The 20,476-nt window shown below is 34.8% G+C and overlaps 1 protein-coding gene across 1 annotated transcript in view; it reads left to right on the forward strand.

Moving 5' to 3' along the window:
• The window catches only part of ATP13A3 (ATPase 13A3), an 86,347-nt gene that overhangs the window by 24,272 nt on the left and 41,599 nt on the right, over positions 1-20,476 (forward strand). Inside the window, exons 4-15 of the mRNA XM_053667211.1 lie at positions 475-648; positions 1,920-2,102; positions 2,377-2,447; positions 4,141-4,221; positions 5,357-5,426; positions 6,923-7,057; positions 7,496-7,568; positions 9,909-10,040; positions 13,244-13,423; positions 13,699-13,856; positions 14,553-14,741; positions 18,333-18,394. Coding sequence (XP_053523186.1) covers positions 475-648; positions 1,920-2,102; positions 2,377-2,447; positions 4,141-4,221; positions 5,357-5,426; positions 6,923-7,057; positions 7,496-7,568; positions 9,909-10,040; positions 13,244-13,423; positions 13,699-13,856; positions 14,553-14,741; positions 18,333-18,394 — 1,508 coding nt within the window. The remainder of the gene's footprint in view (positions 1-474; positions 649-1,919; positions 2,103-2,376; positions 2,448-4,140; positions 4,222-5,356; positions 5,427-6,922; positions 7,058-7,495; positions 7,569-9,908; positions 10,041-13,243; positions 13,424-13,698; positions 13,857-14,552; positions 14,742-18,332; positions 18,395-20,476) is intronic.

Genomic DNA, 20,476 nt, shown 5'->3' on the forward strand with positions numbered 1-20,476 from the left:
GGGGAAAAATTGGGCAAAAGTGTATACAGGAAGTCTTAATATTTTTGTAACTTTTCTACAAATTGAAAAGCATTCCAAAATTAAAAGTTTATTTAAAAAAAAACCCTATATTAAAACAAGGTAAGTTCTGGGAGAATTAAAAAGATAAACTAAAAATGGAATTATAAAAGTTGTAAGAAAGTATACTGAATACAAACATCTATGAATACGAGTATCTATGTCAGTGAGAAAGAGATTACTAAGGATAATATCAAATGTAAAACTATAATATATAAATATTAACAGATATAGCTACTTAAAAGTATACCTTTGAGAATGAGCTTATCAGAAACAAAATTTAAAGATAAACTATGAATTGGGAAAGTACTTGCAGTTCATCTGACAAGATAGTAACATGCATCTGGAAAACAAAAATTTTAGAAATTTCTCTTTCATATGATTTGATGATTGCTCACGATTAATGTGTTCATGCAGGAGATATACGGCTATAATTTGTGTCGCTGGAAGCTTGCAATCGTTTCTCTAGGAGTGGTTTGCACTGGTGGCTTTCTCCTCCTCCTCCTCTACTGGATGCCCGAGTGGCGGGTGAAGGCGACCTGTGTTAGAGCTTCAGTTAAAGACTGTGAAGTGGTGCTGCTGAGGACTACTGTAAGTCTGTGGATTTAGTTGTAGCTGGTTGAGGAGTAAAGTCAAGTCTGTGGGTGTACTTTGTTCAAAATAATATATGAAGAAAACAACACTTCTAAGATGAAATGAGAAATACTAATCTTAGTATTTCTAAAGCATCTGTGTTTGAAATGAATATTTTCAGAGCAATTAGGGTATAAGGAATCTTAAAGATGATCAAATCCACCCCTTCTTTTTCAGCTCTTGATGTGCTGAGAGATTTGATGCTTGTATGTCAAGGTTACTGGACAGTTAGGACTATATTTTAGATCTCTCATTCACTAGATCACCTGCCTCTACTTTGTGATGCTGTTTCATCCCAGGGTGTGTTGTATATTTGTGTGTGTGTGTGTGTGTGTGTGTGTGTGTGTGTGTATTCTAATTGGGAGCCTTTTTTTCTTTTTAAAATTATATTGCTAATATTATACATTGTCCCAATTTTTCCCCCTTTGCCTCCTCCACCCAGCACACCCCATTCCCTTGGCAGTCCCCGCACTGTTGTTTGTGTCCATGGGTCAAGTTCTTTGGTGACTCTATTTCTTCTACTGGACTTTACATCCCCATGGCTATTCTGTAACTGCCTACTTGTACTTTTTAATCCCTGCACTTCACCTATTTGCCCACACTTTCTTCCCATTTGGCAACCTTCAAAACACTCTCTATATCCATGATTCTGTCTCAGTTCATGTTTGCTCAGTTTGTTTTTTATTTCAGTTGTTGATAGATACGTATTTATTGCCATTTTATTGTTCATAGTTTTGATCTTCTTTTTCTTAAATAAGTCCCTTTAAAATTTCATAGAGTAATGCTTTGAGGATGATAAAATCCTTCAGTTTTTTTTTTGTTTGTTTGGGAAGCCCTTTATCTGCCCTTTGATTCTAAATGATAGCTTTGCTGGGTAGAGCGATGTTGGCTGTAGCTCCCTGCTTTTTATGACTTCGAATATTTCTTGCCTGGAAGCATTTTATATGAAATTTTAATATTTAGTCTCAGTATGTTGATGGATAAATTAAGAAGTTATTGGTGAAGTTTTATGAGATATTGTGTCAGTGAAGTGTGTCATTTAAACGGTGAACAATGGGAAGCGCTTTACATTTGAATTTATGCATCTATGAAATGGCTTAACATTTAGTGAGTAGAAAATGATGCTTTCTCAATTAGAGATGAGAAAATAATATGTAAAGAATGGAAATTAAAAATGTAGGCAATTATATAATATACATAATTGACTCTTTACCTGTTTCTCTTGCAAGGATGAATTCAGAATGTGGTTTTGTGCAAAAATTCGCTTGCTTTCTCTGAAAACTCATCCATTTTCAAGTCCAAAATCTATGGCTAATGTGGTTTCAAATGGCCATGCTGTTCTTTTAACTGAAAATCTGGCTGAAGAGAACAGACATGAGATAAGCAAATATTCACAGACGCAATCAGAACAGGTATTGTGATCTTAGTGTCAAAGTTTTTTAAAATCAGGATCGTTACATTTTATGCTGTCATGGATGGTCTGTAATTTTGTGCTTGCAGTTATTTATGCATATAAAATACCCATTTATTACTGTATTATAACAGATTAGGTAATACTAGAAGACACAGATTACATGTCACATGTGATCACTCATTTTAATGTTATATGGTAGATTTACTAGTAAACTTAATTGATAACAGGTGATGATAATGCCTTTTGATGTAACACTTATGTGTGTTCTACAGATTCGTTATTTCACTCACCATAGTGTAAAATATTTCTGGAATGATACCCTTCACAATTTTGATTTCTTAAAGTAAGTAATTTTCTTTTGTTTGGATTATATTATGAATATATTGAAAATGTTCTAGATAGAAAAGAATTCATTCTAGTGTTACATAAAATTGAAGAGGCTTTTATTCAATAACTTTTATTCACTTACTCATTAACTCTCAGTGTTTATTTGAAAACTGATTGGCCATTTTAGAATAAATCTAACAACTAGTACCTTGGGAAAATATATATAAAAGAAGCAGTATGATACTAAAATCCACTGAGTGAGGGTTTTTTTTTTGAGGGTTCATTTCAAAATGAACTTTGAGTATAACTGTCTGAACTATCACCTCACAATTTGTTCCCAGTTCTACCCACTTGTACTGGAGGAATGAAGAAATAGATTAAGAAAAATTTAACTTTACTATGTGGATAAAATGGGACATTATCGAATGTGTTAAAACTTGGTGAGAGCAAATTGGAACAATCTCTTAAAATTTGTATTTGTGGAGGCTTCAAGTTATATAAATACGAAATTAATTATGAGCCTAATTTTATTGCTTTTGTAAGTTAAGGTGATTCTTATAACACTCAACTATCATTGCTTGAGGGTGCTGAAGGAATCCTTAACATTAGCAAGACAAAGGAAATCACCTTATGAATATTTAAAATATTTATGCCTGGTCGCCCCCCCCCCCCCCCCCCCACACACACACACTAAATAATTGGAATATTCTGGAATGGACCAGGGCATTTCCACATGCCTAGTTCTGAACACCGATCCTAATTAAGAACTATTGCCTTAAAGAACACAGCCAATGAGCTGCCATTTTGATTTTTAAAAAACTGACTGGGAGCTGATCCCTGCTGCCTTTGGAGAAGTCAGCTTCAGTGGGGAAAAATGTCAAACATATTGTTCTGCAGCCTTTGCTAACCATAGAAACTTGTAGAATTTAAGCTTATCCCAATGATAACAGTTAATTATGGAGCTTAATTTTCCTATCTGAAAAACAGTGGAAAAGGATTGGAGTTAAATGATAAGATTCTCTTCAGACTTCTATGACTAGTACCTCAGTTAAAATCAGCTCAGTTAAGACATTTTGTTGGGGGGTGGTTGATAGGTTAGTTGCATCCCAGTTACAGTTGTTACAGATTTTAGCCATCGCCTGTGATTCATAAATTCTGTACTCTGTTAGATCAGGGAAGGATTTGGGTTGTTGCTTTTGTAGAAAGAAAATAAATGAACAGGGTTTCTTAGTGTGAAGCTTAAAAAATTGGGGAGGGGGAAGCTATATAAATAAAAAGTAAAAGATTTTTAGATCTTTATTTTGGAATTCTCAAACTAGTCATACTTGACCTTTAATTTTATTACTTTAATTATTAGCTCCTAGCTAATTATTTAGCTAATTAAATAATTATTTAGCTAATAATTAAACTGATTTGGCACATAGCCTTAAAGGATAATATTGCTATATAAACCTTAGTATTTAGAGCCATTTTATCATGTGATACATACATTGTATAACTTAGGTGCCACATTTGAAACTCAGACCTTTCATTATTGTTTATGTTATGAATTTGAGATTTAAAAATTCTCGTTCATTATTTCAATTTTTGTTAAGGATTTCTACTTGTAGGGAAGTCACACTTTAAAATCAGGAATATAGAAAAATGAGGCATTAAGACATTTGGATATTTTAAACTTTGTTTAAAGTAAAAACTTTGGATTTATTTAGGGGACTGGATGAAGGTGTTTCTTGTACGTCAATTTATGAAAAGCATAGTGCAGGACTGACAAAGGGGATGCATGCCTACAGGTAATTTTTATCCAACTAAAGTCAGATCTATTATCAAAATTCCTAAATACAGTAGTGTATATAGTCCACCCTTTCACCATATAGTTGTACGTTAACAGTTATTAAATATTATAGACACCGTTGTTGACAAATTATACTTTATTTGGGTAAAGTTATTTTTCAGTTGAAGAATTAAAAAATGTTGAAGCTGATCTTTCAAAGTTGATATTCCCTGAAAATATACCATATTTCATAGATTCTAAGGTACACATTTTCCCACATTTTAACATTTCTAAAAGGATGTTTGTCATCCTTTATCTTTTTTGATGCTACATAAAATAATGGGTGTATCGTACAATTAATAGTATCTTAGATTTTATTGACATGTATTGGGAATAATAAACATGAGCTCAAATTTACCTCTGAAAATTTGTAAATTGGGAATTATGATCTTTTTTTATCATGTTATTCTCAGCTAAAGTATACAAATACATCAGTGTATTGCATATTTTAAAAATAAGTGCCATTTAAAAATTAAATTAGAAATTTTCTTATACTACTTAGCATGTTTTTCCAGTGTTAGAATGTTAAAAACTTTGTTTTTTTAGACTTATACTTCTTACAAGACAAGAATTACTCTATCATATATGAAGTACTATTTTAAGGAATTTAAGTGGAAGGATTTAAGCAACTTAAGTATTTTTTTTAAGTCAAACATACAATATTTTGAAATAAACATTCTTAGTACAATACTATTATGAGGAAAATAGTATAGGGTACCTGAAATTTATTTAGTCTTTCCAAAGTATTAATTGCAATTCAAAATTGTTGAGACCTGTTGTTTTCAAGAGTGGAAAACAAACTCTTTGCTGACATAATTATTGTAGATTAGTGGAAAAGATACTTGTCACACAAAAAAATACCAGATGAATGAAACAAAATGACAACAGTATAGTTATCTAGTATTGACCAACTTGATTTCAGTACTGTAGGTAGAGAATTTGAAATATAGAAGCCAAATATTTGGAAACATGAATGTTTAAGTTCTAGATTTAGGAGTAGTCTGTGGTTTGAGCCTTATGTAATGAATGACCTTCCCAAAATGACACTATTATGTGATATAATGTAATGCTATGATTATATTTTTTTGCCATAGAAAATTGCTTTATGGAGTAAATGAAATTTCCGTGAAAGTGCCTTCTGTTTTTAAGCTTCTAATTAAGGAGGTAAGACTATTGTACATGTGTCAGCCTTTTTGATCAGTGGATTTGTCAAGTTGTAAAGAGCCATGATTTAAGTAATAAGATATTCTTAGTTTTCTGTTTTCTGACTTTTTTGTTGTTGGTTTTTGTTTTTACTCGGAGAGTAACACTGGTAGAGAGATAATTTGACGTATGACTTATCTTTTTCCTTGTTTTTTTTTTTGCTTTTCTTGTATGTAGAAGTTTTTCCTTTTCCTTTCCTTTCTTCCCTAAGGAAGTCACACACGTAAATCTTTCTCTTACAGGTGTATACTCCTGTCTTTTTTAGTTTTTTATTTTTAAACAATTTATCATGTTTTATTCTTTACATGGCATTTTGTGGTACATTATTGGAAACTAGATGTTATTACCAAAAGTTTGGAGTAGAAAACATGACGCGATGATCATATAGAGGAATTTGCACTGTAGCCTGGGAGGAAAACGTGTTAATAGTTGTAGTGACTGTTCAGTTGTAAGTGCTGTAGAACAGGTATGAGCAAAGGTGGTGCATGGAAAGGAAGGGAGGAAGGGATGTTGCCTAGCAGCATTAGGCTCTCCAGTTTGTCTTTTGTTTTTTATTTATTTATTTATTTTTGCTAAAGATCAAGTTAGCTGCACTGAGTGAATACTTTTAGTAGAAATAACATTTTTTCCCATCAATTCTTGAGATTGGCCATATAATGTTGCTGTAGAACATAGCAAAGTGATTAGGAATTAGAAAGCGTGGTTTGTAATATGGTTCCATCGGTAACTAGCTTTGATCATCAGAAAAATCTTTCTCTTTGCTGCTCTTTTATCTATAAAAGTAAAGTAAATTCTTTCTGAATATCTCATCTGATTTGGAAGTAACATGGGACTATATATGTGAAGTGCCTTGAAAAGTATGGAAGCATTAACTTTAAGACATTGGGGGTTTACTAATGAAATTGGATAAATGAAGTCCATTGCAGGGCTCCTGTATCTCTTTATACAGATTTTAATCTTTAATTATTTTCTTAGAGAAAGCAAAACAGTGTAACTTATATTTTTCTTCCCTTGGGACTGTAGCAAACCTTTGACTTAAAAGTAAAAATTATATTTATAGTTCATAAAAAGTAAATGTATGTTCCAATTGATTAAAACTTTTGTATCTTTTAGGAGCCTAGCACTTATTATTAAGTAAATGTACTTTATTGCTAAAGTAGAATGAAGAAGAGCTAAATTCATACCTTTTAACTGTTTCTAGGTTTGGTGTGAATCAAATGTATGTAAATAATGTAAGCTTATGTACCCAAATGCTAGTAACTGATGGTTAAAAAAAAGTGCTATGCTAATATCTTGTCCTCTTCTTTGGGTAGCAGATGTTGCTGTAGGGATTGTAGAGCTTACCCTGTAGGTGTCCTGTTGGTTATTCCTTAAATGAAAAAGTGGAAAACCTGGTGGTTATAACTGTCTCATTTATTTTTACTTAAAAATCTTGTTTGGGTTTTTTTTTTCCATAGGTTCTCAACCCATTTTACATATTCCAGCTGTTCAGTGTTATACTGTGGTGCACTGATGAATATTATTACTATGCTCTAGCCATTGTCATTATGTCTGTAGTGTCAATCCTAAGTTCCCTATATTCCATTAAAAAGGTAAGTCCATTTATTATGGGTTTCACAACTGTATTTATATTTTGTGAGGTGTATAAAATAGTACTTGGTACAAAGTAATACTCAATATAGCCTTTCTTTTAGTTAATGTGAATATGTTCTTTTTTGTTGTTGTTGTTGAAGAGGGGTAAGACATGTTTCTAAGAGTCAGATTACTACTTGACTTCTTAGAGTCCGTAGGGATCTTCACACAGACTAGAATACTGGTTCTACTGTTTTCAGGGATAAAGCGTTTTCTTATTTAGTTGTAGCTAAAACATTGAATAATTTTTAAATTTTTTAGTTTTGACATTTTTAAAGGCAGAGTTATAAGCATTCATTGTATTAACTTACATTATTTTATAGCATCCTTGCTTTTTAATATATTGAAGAGTGGGTTTATATTGGCTCCTTTTGAAAAACATTTTTTTTAAATTTCAGCAATATATTATGTTGCATGACATGGTGGCAGCTCATAGTACTGTGAGAGTCTCAGTTTGCAGAGTAAATGAGGGTAAGTACTTCAGGTGACTCTTGACAAAAATAAACCAAAAAAGGTTTATATTAAGCAATAATATTTGAAGCAAGCCATGTGTAATATATATATATATATATATACACACACAAATTAATTTCTTAAGAAATAAAACTGTTTTGATTTGTACTCATCTTTGAGATTATATCAAATTCATTTATGTAAAATTGTTTCTCCTTTTTTTTTACAATGTAACAGATAGTATACTAGGCTTTGAGGATGCAGTGATTACCAAGATGGACATAGTCTTTTTTACCACTGAATTTCAGATGAGTTGGAAAGAGATGATGAATAGTAAAAATAAAGTGTGACAAAGCTATGATAGGGAGAGGTCAGGGAGCTTATTAGATATTAGAGAGAGCTCATTTTACTGTGGCCGTCAGGGATGGTTTCTTTGAAGGTAAGTATTTTTTAGGTGATTGAACTAGTCGGATAAGAGGTAGGTGAGAAGGTGCTGGTACGATGGAGATGAGACTGGGTGAGGAAGAAGGTGCTAAGTGCCCAAAGGCCTGGCGTTTGGTCATCAGAAAAACTGAGAATCAGTGTGGCAAATGTGGACAGCTGATGATGGACAGCTTTTTAAGGCATGTTAAGGAATTTTGACTCATTCCAAAGTGTAATGGAAAGCTATTGAAGGGTTTTAAGCAGCGGAGTCATCTGATCATTATTTGCTTTTTGGAAAAAAATTATTCTGCCTGCCATGTTCACACTGGTTTAGAGGGGAATAATATTCAAGAAGTGGAATGGATCAAGGTGAATGTTGTGGAGATGGAAAGAAATGATATGGGTTTGAAAGATATTTAAATGTGGGCATTAAACAGGATTTCACAATTCATTGGATGCAAGGTGATAGAGCAGTGTCAGGCTGGGAAATGGACTGTGGTGCCATTTGATTAAATAGAAGGAGAAGCAGGATTGTAGGGAAAGATGATGCTATGGACATGTTAGTTTGGTGAAATATTGGAAGAAATAAATAAGAGAGAGGTAGCCACTTAGATTTATCAAGAACAGTAAATCAGTCTCCATTTGCTTGGCTCAGTATACCACATCCAAATAAATGTAAATAGTTTGGCTTAGAAGGTTACTTCCTTCCCCGTGCTTGCTGGTGACTTGCTACTTTAGCTGGGAGTATCTGTCTCCCCTAGCTGCAGTCTTAAATATGTCAGCTAATTGGTGCTCCTCTTCCTGCTCTGCTCCTGCTGAAAATACTGGGGATGCTAGGGCATATGTATCATTCAACTTGTCCTGTTCCCTTTGTTTAGTGTTAACAACACATCACTGATATTTTGCTGCCTGGTAGACTTAAGAAGAGTAGAACTTCTAGTGGTATTAATAGCTTTAAAAGGGTTTTAAAAACCAGGTATCTTATTTAAAAACATTACTGTGTACTAAATATTACTAGAATTCTTTAAAAGTTTCCTCACAGCTTAGTACACTAGTTTTTTAAAATTATTTTTTACAAAAGAGTGTTTGTCCTACAAACTAACGTCACAAACAATACTTTTTCCTTGCCCATTTTTGTTTATAAAGCAGTGTTGTAACTATCTTCTGAGTGTAGTATTAGAACTAGGTGGGAAAAAGAATTAGGGAGTGAGAGAGAATGCCCAAATATAAGACAATCCTAAAGAAAAACTTGTAACTTGGGGAGATCTTTTTAAAAAGTATTTAGCTAACTTGAATGTAATATACAAATTTCTAAGGAAATAACTAGATAAAATGTCACAATATTTGTTATAAATTTATTTAAAATAATATCTAAAATATTAGGACTGTTTTAGGAATATTAGAAGGCAATGAGACTTTATAGGTTATAAGTAGTGGCAGTGAGAAAATGAATACTGTAAAAAAATGCTGTTAAAAGTGAGTATGCTAAAATTTTCAATGCTTTCCTCTGTTTCCAAGGGGTTATAGAAATCTAAGTTTACCTACTGCAGGGGAATCTTGTGAGAACTTACCATTTGCTAAGAAGGCTAGTAGCTGAAATTGATACTTGAGTGTTATTATGAGTGTCAGAGCCCACCCACCTGTTGCATCAGAGGGGACTTGGCATCACCTGTGCACAGTTGGCGTCCTATCAGGGGCAAACCATCCTTAAACATCCTTAAACATCATGTTTGTGAGCCTAAGGAATAGTAAACTTACTTATTAAAACATTTCATTTATTGGAATTTTCCCATTTAACTCCATTATATTTATAGTATCTTGCTGAGATCAGGTGGCCTTTTGTTTGCTTATGTTTATTCTTATGTAAGTTGAAGAATATTCTTTTCAGACTTTCCTTCCCCCACCCCCCACCCCATTTTCTTTCTTTAAATCCAGAAAGTGAAGAGATTTTTTCTACAGACCTTGTACCAGGAGATGTTATGGTCATTCCATTAAATGGGACAGTCATGCCTTGTGATGCAGTACTTATTAATGGTACTTGCATTGTAAATGAAAGCATGTTAACAGGTAAACTAAACAAAATGGGTAAAAATCAGATGAGTTGTTTATAATGATATTGGATTAAGTCGTTACTGATTAATTTATTTCAAAATTAGCTTTGCCATTTGTGTTCTTTATTAGTGTTATGAATGTTGTGGATATAGAAATGTTTGTTTTTATTTTTATTCTGAGGGGACCAAATTCTGCATTATTCTCAGCTCTGATACTAAATCACTATTCTGGCTATCACTGCATTTCTTGGCATGCTTCTGGCCACTCTTGACATGAGGAAATGCTTTATAGTGAGGGAAGAGGAAAGAAGTCCTTAGCCTACAGAGAATGCCGCATATTCACTTCCCTATTTGATGTTTAAAAAGTGACATAGAGACTATATTTCTCGTAAAGTGGGGAGAAGTAGACTTAAAATGATTTCCATTTGGAAATTCACAATCTAAAGATAGACCTTTATATATATTTTTATCACATGAATTTTTTTATTGTCATAGTTAATCTGGTAAGAAAGGGATTTCTATATAATATATTTTCAAATTTAACAATCTTGTCTTAGACTTCTGGTCAAGATGGACGTGTAGGTAGGCATGCTTCGCCTCCTCATGCAACCACAGGGAGAATTAAACTATATCTCAAAACAAACAACAAACAGAACTGTCAGAAAATCAAGCTGTATGGAAGTCTGACAACCAAGGATTTAAGCCATATTCATCCAGATGGGTAGGAGGGGCAGAGTTGTGGAGACAGGTGGAGAGACAGTGGTGGTGGAATGGGCAGTCCCACACTCAAGCGTGGTGGATAAAAGTTGGGAGGGATACCTTGGGAGTGAGTGATCCCAGCTGCAGGCAGACAGCACAACTCAGGGCTCCAGCACTGGAAAGGTAGATCCCTATAACTTCTCACTATGAAAACCAGTGGGGATTAGGGCAGCGGAAGAAACTACTGAACTTTCAGGATACTTCATTTAAGTGGCCCACATGGACTTCGAGCATATGCAAACCCACCTACTCTGGGATTCACCACCAGGGCAATATCTTGAAGGGTGCTAGTTGATTGTGGGAAGTGGATGAAATGACTTGAGACAGACAAATGTTGGGCAGACCTCTAGAAGCTAGGTAGTGACATTTTCCCCTCTCTGAGCCCTCAACCTGCACAGAGCCACAGAGCCATAGAGCCATAAAGTGTATTGCCCCACCCTGTTATTACCTAAGGCTCTACTCCACATGATTTACAGGTGCCTTTTCCAAGAAAAGTCAAAACAGCTCTACCTAATACACCGAAACAAACACAGGGAGGCAGCAAAATTGAGACAAAGAAATACAGCTCAAATGAAAGAACAGAACAAAACCCCAGAAAAAGAACTAAACGAAATGGAGATAACCAATTAGATGCAGAGTTCAAAACACTGGTAATGAGGATGCTCAAAGAACTCATTGAGTATGGCAAAAACATAAGGGAAGAAATGAAGTTTATACTAAGTGACATAAAAATGTACAGGGAACCAACGGTGGAGAGGATGAAGCTGAGAATTAAATCAATGATTTGAAACACAAGGCTGGAAAAAGCATTCAATCAGAATAGCAGGAAGAAAAAATAATTTTTAAAATGATGATAGGTTTAGGAACCCTCTGGGGCAAATGTAAATGTACCCACATCCAAATCATAGGGATGTCAGAAGGAGAAGAGGACAAGCAAGAAATAGAAAACTTATTTGAAAAAATAATGAAAGAAAACTTCCCTAATATGGTGAAGGAAACAGACATACAAGTTTAGGAAGCACAGAGTCCCAAACAAGTTGATCCCAAAGAGGACCACACCAGGACTCACAACTAAAATGCCAAAGGTTAAAGATAAAGAGAGAATCTTAAAAGCAGCAAGAGAAAAGCAGAGAGTTACCTACAAAAGCATTCCCATAAGACTGTCAGCTGATATATCAAAAGAAGCTTTGCAGGCAAAAACAGACTGGCAAGAAGTATTCAAAATGATGAAAAGCAAGGATCTAAAACCTAGATTACTCTATCCAGCAAAGCTATCACTTAGAATGGAAGGGCAAATATAAAGTACTTCCCAGATGAGGTAAAACTAAAGGAGTTCATCATCACCAAGCCATTATTACATGAAATGTTAAAGGGACTTCTTTGAGAAGAAGATCAAGACTATGAACATTAATAGGGCAACAAATTCATAACTATCAACAACTGAATTTAAATAAACAAACTGAGCAAACAAGTAGAATAGGAATAGAATCATAGATATGAAGATTATTCGGAGAGTTATCAGCTGGGAGAGCAAATGGGGAGGATGGAGGAAAAGGTACAGGGATTAAGAAGCATAATTAGTAGGTGTTAAATAGACGGAGGGATATCAAGAATAGTATAGGAAATGAAGAAGCCAAAGAACTTACATGCATGACCCATGGATATATGAACTAAGGGGGGTGGATTGCTGGAGGAGGAGGGTACCAGGCAGCGGGGGGCAAAGAGGGAAAACATTAGGACAACTGTAATAGCATAAACAATATCTAGATAGACAGATAGAAAGAAAGAAAGAAAGAAAGAAAGAAAGAAAGAAAGAAAGAAAGAAAGAAAGAAAGAAAGAAAGAAAGAAAGAAAGAAAGAAATATAAAGAATTTTGTCTTAAGACATATACCTAAATATTCCCACACACTTGTTGGCCCTGAAATGAGAGGTGTGGGTGCTCCACAGAATTAAATTTCAGTGTTACAAAGAATTTAGCTGTTTGTTATTGTTCGAGAGAACTACCATACTACTTATTCTTCTCTCCCTTCTCCAGATGTCTTTTCTCTTTCTTATGCCTGTGTGTATGGTTACTGGGGGGTTAGGAGTAGGTCTTCACATCTCTGCTTGCTTGCAGTCGCAAAGTGCTTTCCACTTTCATTCTTACGTATAAGAGAACAGGTGCTGAGGCTGTAGCAACTTAGCTGGTTTCCTTATTTGAAACTTGACAAAATCATTTCTAAATGATTATCTTTGAATGAAAAATCACTTTTGGAAATTGTGTGAGACAAGATTTGATATTTTGGAACAAGGAAATTGGTAGACAAAAAGCTAATGGAATAAATTATGTTATCCATTTTGAGAACTCTATTTTAATAGCTATTTAAATGGTGTGATAACATTTAGTGTATTCAACATTTCAAGTTCTGTGTGTTTGACACTGATTTCCATGCTTTATTATTATTATTTTTTCTTTTTAAGGAGAAAGTGTTCCAGTGACAAAGACTAATTTGCCAAATCCTTCAGTGGACATAAAAGGAATGGAAGATGAATTATATAGTCCAGAAATACATAAACGACACACTTTGTTTTGTGGGACTACTGTTATTCAAACTCGTTTCTACGCTGGAGAACTTGTCAAAGCCATAGTAGTTAGAACAGGTGAAAAAAACATTTAATCTCTCCTTGCATAGTTTAGCATATCTGATGCCTACATAATGTTTAAAAAGAGATTCTGTGTTGAATATTGTGACAGCTATGTATGGTGCCATTTGGGGTATTGGAAATATCAAGGGGAACACTATGTAAATTATATGATTGTCTGCTAAGCTGTATACCTGAAACCAATGCACACTATAAAATATACACACACCCTGTTTTGAGAGCTAATTCCTATTTTCTTATATGTAATTGTCTTCTTTAATTTTTTTAAAAAGGATTTAGTACTTCCAAAGGACAGCTTGTTCGGTCCATATTGTATCCCAAACCAACTGACTTTAAACTCTACAGAGACGCCTACTTGTTTCTTCTGTGTCTGGTGGCAGTGGCTGCCATTGGGTTTATCTACACTATTATCAATAGCATTTTAAATGAGGTATGTACATGGGACTCCCAGTAGGGTTTGATTCTTAATTGTTGCCTGTGACTACTGAGGATTTGAAAAGTGGGTAGTGAGACTGAAAAACTAAAGTTTTAATTTAAGTTAATTTAACTAAAAAGTCATATGAGACTAGTAGCTACTATATTTGAAAGTACAGATACAGAACATTTTCATCATAGCAGGAAATTCTTTTCAATGGCTTTGGTTTAGATGATGTTTCACTTGCTGTTTAGTGACTTAACAAAGGGAGGGACAACCACATGCTCATCATAAGCTTTATTTTTTTTTTACTTCTGGGATATTTGGCATTAAAATTATTCAGTATTGCTTTATTGGAGGTACTCTTGAGGGACCTCGTCAAATTTCTCTTCCATTCCCTATTGAGACTGGCATAGTATAGTGCTTGTAGTAAAAGCCAACATCTGACAAATGCTTGTTGAACTTTGAAGTGTGTAGTGTATGAAGTATCTAGAGCTGTTAAAATGAGAATTTTCTTTAAAAATAGCTGTTACTCTACAAACCATTCAGAATTCATTGAGCTTTCTATATGGCAGTATCTCTAAATAGAAAATTATAAAGGGCTGATAGATGTGTATTTTATTATATAAAATTAAAAATGGTTTTCACCAAAATACCCTTGCTAGATTAATACCTACTGGGGCTCTGACACTTATTTTTTTGTGATTATAGGTAGAGGTTGGCGTAATAATTATTGAGTCCCTTGATATTATTACAATTACTGTGCCACCAGCACTTCCTGCTGCAATGACTGCTGGTATTGTGTATGCCCAAAGAAGACTGAAAAAAATTGGTATTTTCTGCATCAGTCCTCAAAGGATAAATATCTGTGGACAGCTGAATCTTGTTTGTTTTGACAAGGTTAGTTCAGTTTCATCATTGTTCTCAAAGGTTACTTTGCAGCTTTTAAATACTTAGGTTAATGTTTTCTATATTCTTTATCAATCAATTTGTACTCAGTCCTTTTTTTTATTTTATTGATTATGCTATTGTCCCATTTTTCTCTCCTTTATTCCCCTCTGCCCTCTACCCCACTTCCACCAGCATTCCCCCACCTTAGTTCATGTCCCATGGGTCATACATACAAATCTTTGGCTTCTTCATTTCCCATACTATTTTTAACCTCCCCCTATTTTGTACCCACCATTTATGCTTCTTATCCCCTTTACCTTTTCTCCCATTCTCCCCCTTCCTCCTCCCCACTGGTAACCCTCTGTGTGATCTCCATTTCTGTGAATCTGTTCCTGTTCTAGTTGTTTGCTTAGTTCATTTTTGTTTTCTTAGGTTTGGTTGTTGATAGTTGTGAGTTTGTGCTCGTTACACTGTTCATGGTTTTGATCTTCTTTTTCTTAGATAAGTCCCTTTAACATTTCATATAATAATGGCTTGGTGAGGGTGAACTTTCTTTTAACTTGACCTTATCTGGGAAGCACTTTATCTGCCCTTCCATTCTAAATGAAGTTTTGCTGGGTAGAGCAATCTTGGGTATAGGTCCTCGACTTTCATGACTTGGAATACTTCTTTCCTAGCCCTTCTGGCCTGCAAGGTTTCTTTTGAGAAATCAGCCAACAGTCTTATGGATACTCCTTTGTAGGTAACTGTCTCCTTTTTTCTTGCTGCTTTTAAGATTCTCTCCTGATCTTTAATCTTGGATAATGTAATCATGATGTGCCTTAGTGTGTACTTCCTTTAGTCCAACTTCTTTGGGATTCTCTGGGCTTCCTGGACTTCCTGGAAGTCTATTTCCTTTGCCAGTTTAGGGAAGTTCTCCTTCATTATGTTTTCAAATAAGTTTTCAGTTCCTTGCTCTTCCTCTTCTCCTTCTGGCACAACCCTATGATTCAGATTTTGGAACACTGAAAGTTGTCCTGTAGGTTCCTGAGCCTCTTCTTATTTTTTAAAAATTCTTGTTTCTTCATTCTTTTCTGTTTGGTTGTTTCTTCCTTATGGTCCACTCCATTGATTTGAGTCCCAGTTTCCTTTCCATCACTATTGGTTCTTTGTACATTTTGCTTTATTTCACTTTGTATAGCCTTCACTTTTTCCTCTATTTTGTGCCCATACTCAACCATTTCTGTGAGCATCCTGATTACCAGTGTTTTGAACTCTGCATCTGATAGGTTGGCTATCTCTTCATTGCTTAGTTGTATTTTTTCTGGAGCTTTCATCTGTTCTTTCATTTGGGCCATATTTTTTGTCTCAGCATCTGGTATGTAGTAAGGGGCTGAGCCATAGGTGTTCGCTAGGGTGGGGCATCCCGTGTCTCTGCGTTTTGGCACTGTCTGTGGGGGAGGGGTCCGAGAGGCAGCATTGCTTCTTGCTTGGCTCTTGGCTGGCTTTCAGTCACTTCCCCTGCTACGCACAAGTAAATTGGGCCATTCTGGTTCTATTTCCCGGGTGGATTGTTTTTGTATATTCTAGGACCCTGTGGGTCTTTCCAACGAACTCTCCTGTTAGGCTGGACCTCAACCCTCACAGATTTTTAGAGTCGGAGGTTTTGAGGCTTTATTTCCCCTCATTGGAACCTTACGTTGTGCGGTCTGCCCCACTCCCCAGTTTTTCCTCCCAGCATATCCACACGCAAATGTAGGACTGCCTGTTCCTCCAGCTGCAGTTTCACCCACCCCTGTCCTTTAGCCTCTACCCTGCTATGAGTCCTCTCCACCTGGCTGCCCATTTTTGCCCCTCCTACCAGTGTGGGTGAATGTTTCTTCTTTAACTCCTTGGTTGTCGGATTTCCATACAGTTTGATATTCTGTCAGTTCTGGCTGTTTTTTTGTTTTTAAATTTGTTGTCCTCCTTTTGGTGTGCAAGGAGGCAAAGTGTACCGACCTGCGCCTCCATCTTGGCTGGAAGTCTGCACACATTCCTTAATGTTCCTCTAATTTTGCTCTTTTTTAACTTCCTTGGCATATGAATCAATTTTGTATTTCTCTTCTCATTTTTAATTTTTAGTACTTTGGGTATTGCTTATTTGCCCATATCTGCAGTTGTCTTGAAACTTTCATATCCAGAATTGTGTGTGTTGTTGTAGTAGTAGTAGTAGCTTTCTGATCTGTCATGTTTTTAACAGAACAGGCTTCATACAGATATATTTACTGGAATTTTATTGCTGTTTATGTATGTTTAGTGTTTGCTCCATGATTTTATTGAATATGTTTCAAAATAAGGAAGGACTCTGATTTTTCTGTTTTATGTGAAAATAACAAATTTTGTACTTGGGTGAAATACATCTAGCTTGTTCTCAACAAGAACAAGCTAGTTTTCCTGAACATTTTATTTTGAGAATTAAACCTGGGTAACTGATAAGATAAAAATTTGATTTTGTCCATCTTCATTATTAAAGAGAGGAACATTTTTTTCTCATTTTTACTTTACTTTTTATTATATTTATTGGAGTAACATTGATTAATAAAAGTTTCAAGTGCACAGTGAATTCTATAGTGCATCATCTGTACGTTGTATTATGTGCTCACCACACAACGAAGACAAAATATTTTTAACAGTATTTTGTTGAAAAAAGAAACATCACATCCCAAGACTAAATTTCATATTTTCTGTTAATAAAATTTCACTTATGAAACATTGCTAGGAAATGTTACTAGTAAACTTTTTAAGCAGACACAGAAGTGCAGAAAAGATCAAATGTAATAAACCCTTACATACCCATTACCCAGCTTTTCTAACAGTCACCAGCATTTTGTCGATCTTGTTTAGTCCCTCATTTTGAAAGTGATGCATTTGAAAGTGCATCAGACATTATTTCACCCATATGCCTCAAAGTATGTTTCTCTAGATGTTTTTTTAAAAAACATCACCACAATACCATTATAATTGCTTACTGCATCTAATAAAATTAACAGTTCCTTAGTATTAACATCCAGTTTATATTCAGCTGTTTCTGCCTTTCACAAAATGTCCTAAATTTTTATGTTTGTTTTTTCAGTCAGAATCCAAATGATTGCATTGATTACAATTAACCTGTAACAGTTGCTTTTCTTTCCAATCATCTTGTTGAAGAAATCAGGTCATTTACATCCTGCATTTGGCTGATTGCTTCCCTTGATGTTATTCACTTGTTCCCTTCCTTTTGTGACTTTCTATGTCCTAATCTCTTTATCCTGTGTAGACATCGTTTATTGATTGATAGATTAATTGGCGTATTGTTCCACTTTTGGTTTTTTAATAATATAAGCACATAAGTACACAGATATACACATAAATGCCCACTTATACATAGAGGATCCATACCATGAGGAATATTCTTTATCCTGTTCCCCACTAACTATTTATCCTGGAGTTTGTTGTCTGTCAGCATGCAGGGATCTTACTGTTTCTTTGTTTGTTTGTTTTAAACAGGTGTATAGTACTCCATAATATGTATATAGCAGTTTTTTGTAATTTTTGTTTTGGGAGGCGTTATTCATATTTTGTATGTATACTTTTTTTTAGACTGGAACTCTAACTGAAGATGGTTTAGATCTTTGGGGGATTCAACGAGTGGAAAGTGCACGGTAAATATTAAGTAGCCTTGTTCTTTTTTAGTAAACTTCTAATAAATATTTTAATATGTGAAACATTCAAACATATAAAGAGTAATATAACAGACAGTTGACATGTTGTCATATTTGTTTCAGATGTTTTAAAAGATTAAAAAAATTGCCAATATTGCCAAAGTTTTATTCGGCCCTTTCTCTATCCCTAACATCATTCTGAAATTGTGTTGTTATTATCTTGGCTTTTTTTTGAAGAGAGAGGGGAAGGGAGGGAGAAAGAGAGGGAGAGAAACATCAGCGTGTGGTTGCCTCGTGCACGTCCGTAACTGGGGACCTGGCCCTCCACCCAGGCATGTGCCCTGACTGGGAATTGAACCAGCAACTGTTCGGTTGGCAGTACAGCACTGAATCCACTGAACCACACCAGCCAGGGCTGTCTTCACGTGTTTTTATATTTTCACTGTATACATATCTAACCTATACATAAGACCTATCCATAAAAAATATACATAATTGATATCATGTTTTTGCTGCTTTTTTACTATTAACATTGTTTTGAAGATTTATCAATGTTGATATGTATAGATCTAATTTATTACTCTTTGCTGTTTAGTGTTCCATTATATGATTAAACCACAGTATCTGTTCTTCTACTAATGGACTGTTTCAGTTTTTTTCCTCCCTTTTTCCTTCCACTTCCACAAACAGCATTGTAATTAAAATTCTTATACACAACTTCTTATGAGTGTGTGGTTGAGTTTCAGTCAGCTTTCTAAAAATGTCAGTGGTTATATAGCATAGGCATGGCTACAGTCTTAGTGAGTGTTGCCTAATTGCTCTCCAGGTGATGGTGCTAACTCACTCTCCATTGGTGGATAAGAGCTCCTGTTGCCCTATGTCCTTGCCACACTTCATGTTGTTAGACTCCTGATTTTTGCCAAATGGATAGATATGAAGTGATATTTTATTATGACTTTATTTGTAGTTTCTTCATTACTTATGCAGTTGAGCATAGTTTCGCACTTAGCAAGCACTCTTGTGTTTTGTCAGTTTACAGTCTAATTTTTCTGTTGTGTTCTTAGTCTTTATCTTATTCATTTGTTAGAAGTCCTCTGTTTTCTGAATAGTAATCTTTTTCAGTAGCATGCGTTGCAAAAATGTTCTACCAGTCTGTCTCTTCTTTTTACTTTATTTTTGTTGTTTTTTGGTGCTTAGAAGGTTTACTGGTATAGTTGTGTTTATGTCATTTTTTTTCTCTCAAAAGTCTGTGGGAGTTTGGCTCACTGTTGTTTGGTTCCTGCACTTTCACAGTTGCAAACTTATTTATCCCTACTAATGTAGCTTGCCTTAAATTGTATTTCATCTAATGTTTTTATATGGTTACATACCAGCCTTAATTTGAATCTTTCCTTCTTAATTTTTAAAAGATTTTATTTATTTTCAGTAAGAGGGGAAGGGAAGGAGAAAGGGAGGGAGAGAAACATCAATCAGTTGCCCTTCCTATGCCTCCAGTTGGGCACCTGGTCTGCAACCCAGGCATGTGCCCTGACCAGAATCGAGCTGGTAACCTTCTGGTTTGCAGGACCACATCCCAACCCCCTGAGCCATACCAGTTGGGGCACTTCTTAATCTTTTTGCCTCTTACTCTCTTTACTTCTCAGTCTTTCTGTGCCTTGTGTTCACATTTATGGTGGTTTCAGATAAATGCATACACACATTTTCACATACTTCTCACATTTTCCCAGAATTTATGTACATCCTAATTTTTTACTACTTATTAAATTATCAATAATTCATATTAAAAGTCTAAATTGGGGGTATCTTTGTTTTTAAGTGTCCTCAAACACTGTGGATTGTAGAATACTTTGATTATTCTACGCCCTTATATATATTTATTACATAATATTTGATAATTATGATTTGGGTTTTCTATAGTCTGCATGCTAAGATTTACCTAGATTTTTCAAATATCTTTGCTAACCATTGCTTCTTGTATCTCATGCCTATGGATTAAATTCTGTCTTCTGTAACTACATTGATTAATAATTCTCTGTTTCACTATCTCTTGAGTGTTGGTGTAACTGTATAGATTTCTGCATT

The sequence above is a fragment of the Artibeus jamaicensis genome, unplaced genomic scaffold (genome assembly GCF_021234435.1).
Source record: "Artibeus jamaicensis isolate MK-2021 breed Jamaican fruit bat unplaced genomic scaffold, CSHL_Jam_final contig_466, whole genome shotgun sequence".
Classification (NCBI taxonomy): Eukaryota; Metazoa; Chordata; class Mammalia; order Chiroptera; family Phyllostomidae; genus Artibeus; species Artibeus jamaicensis.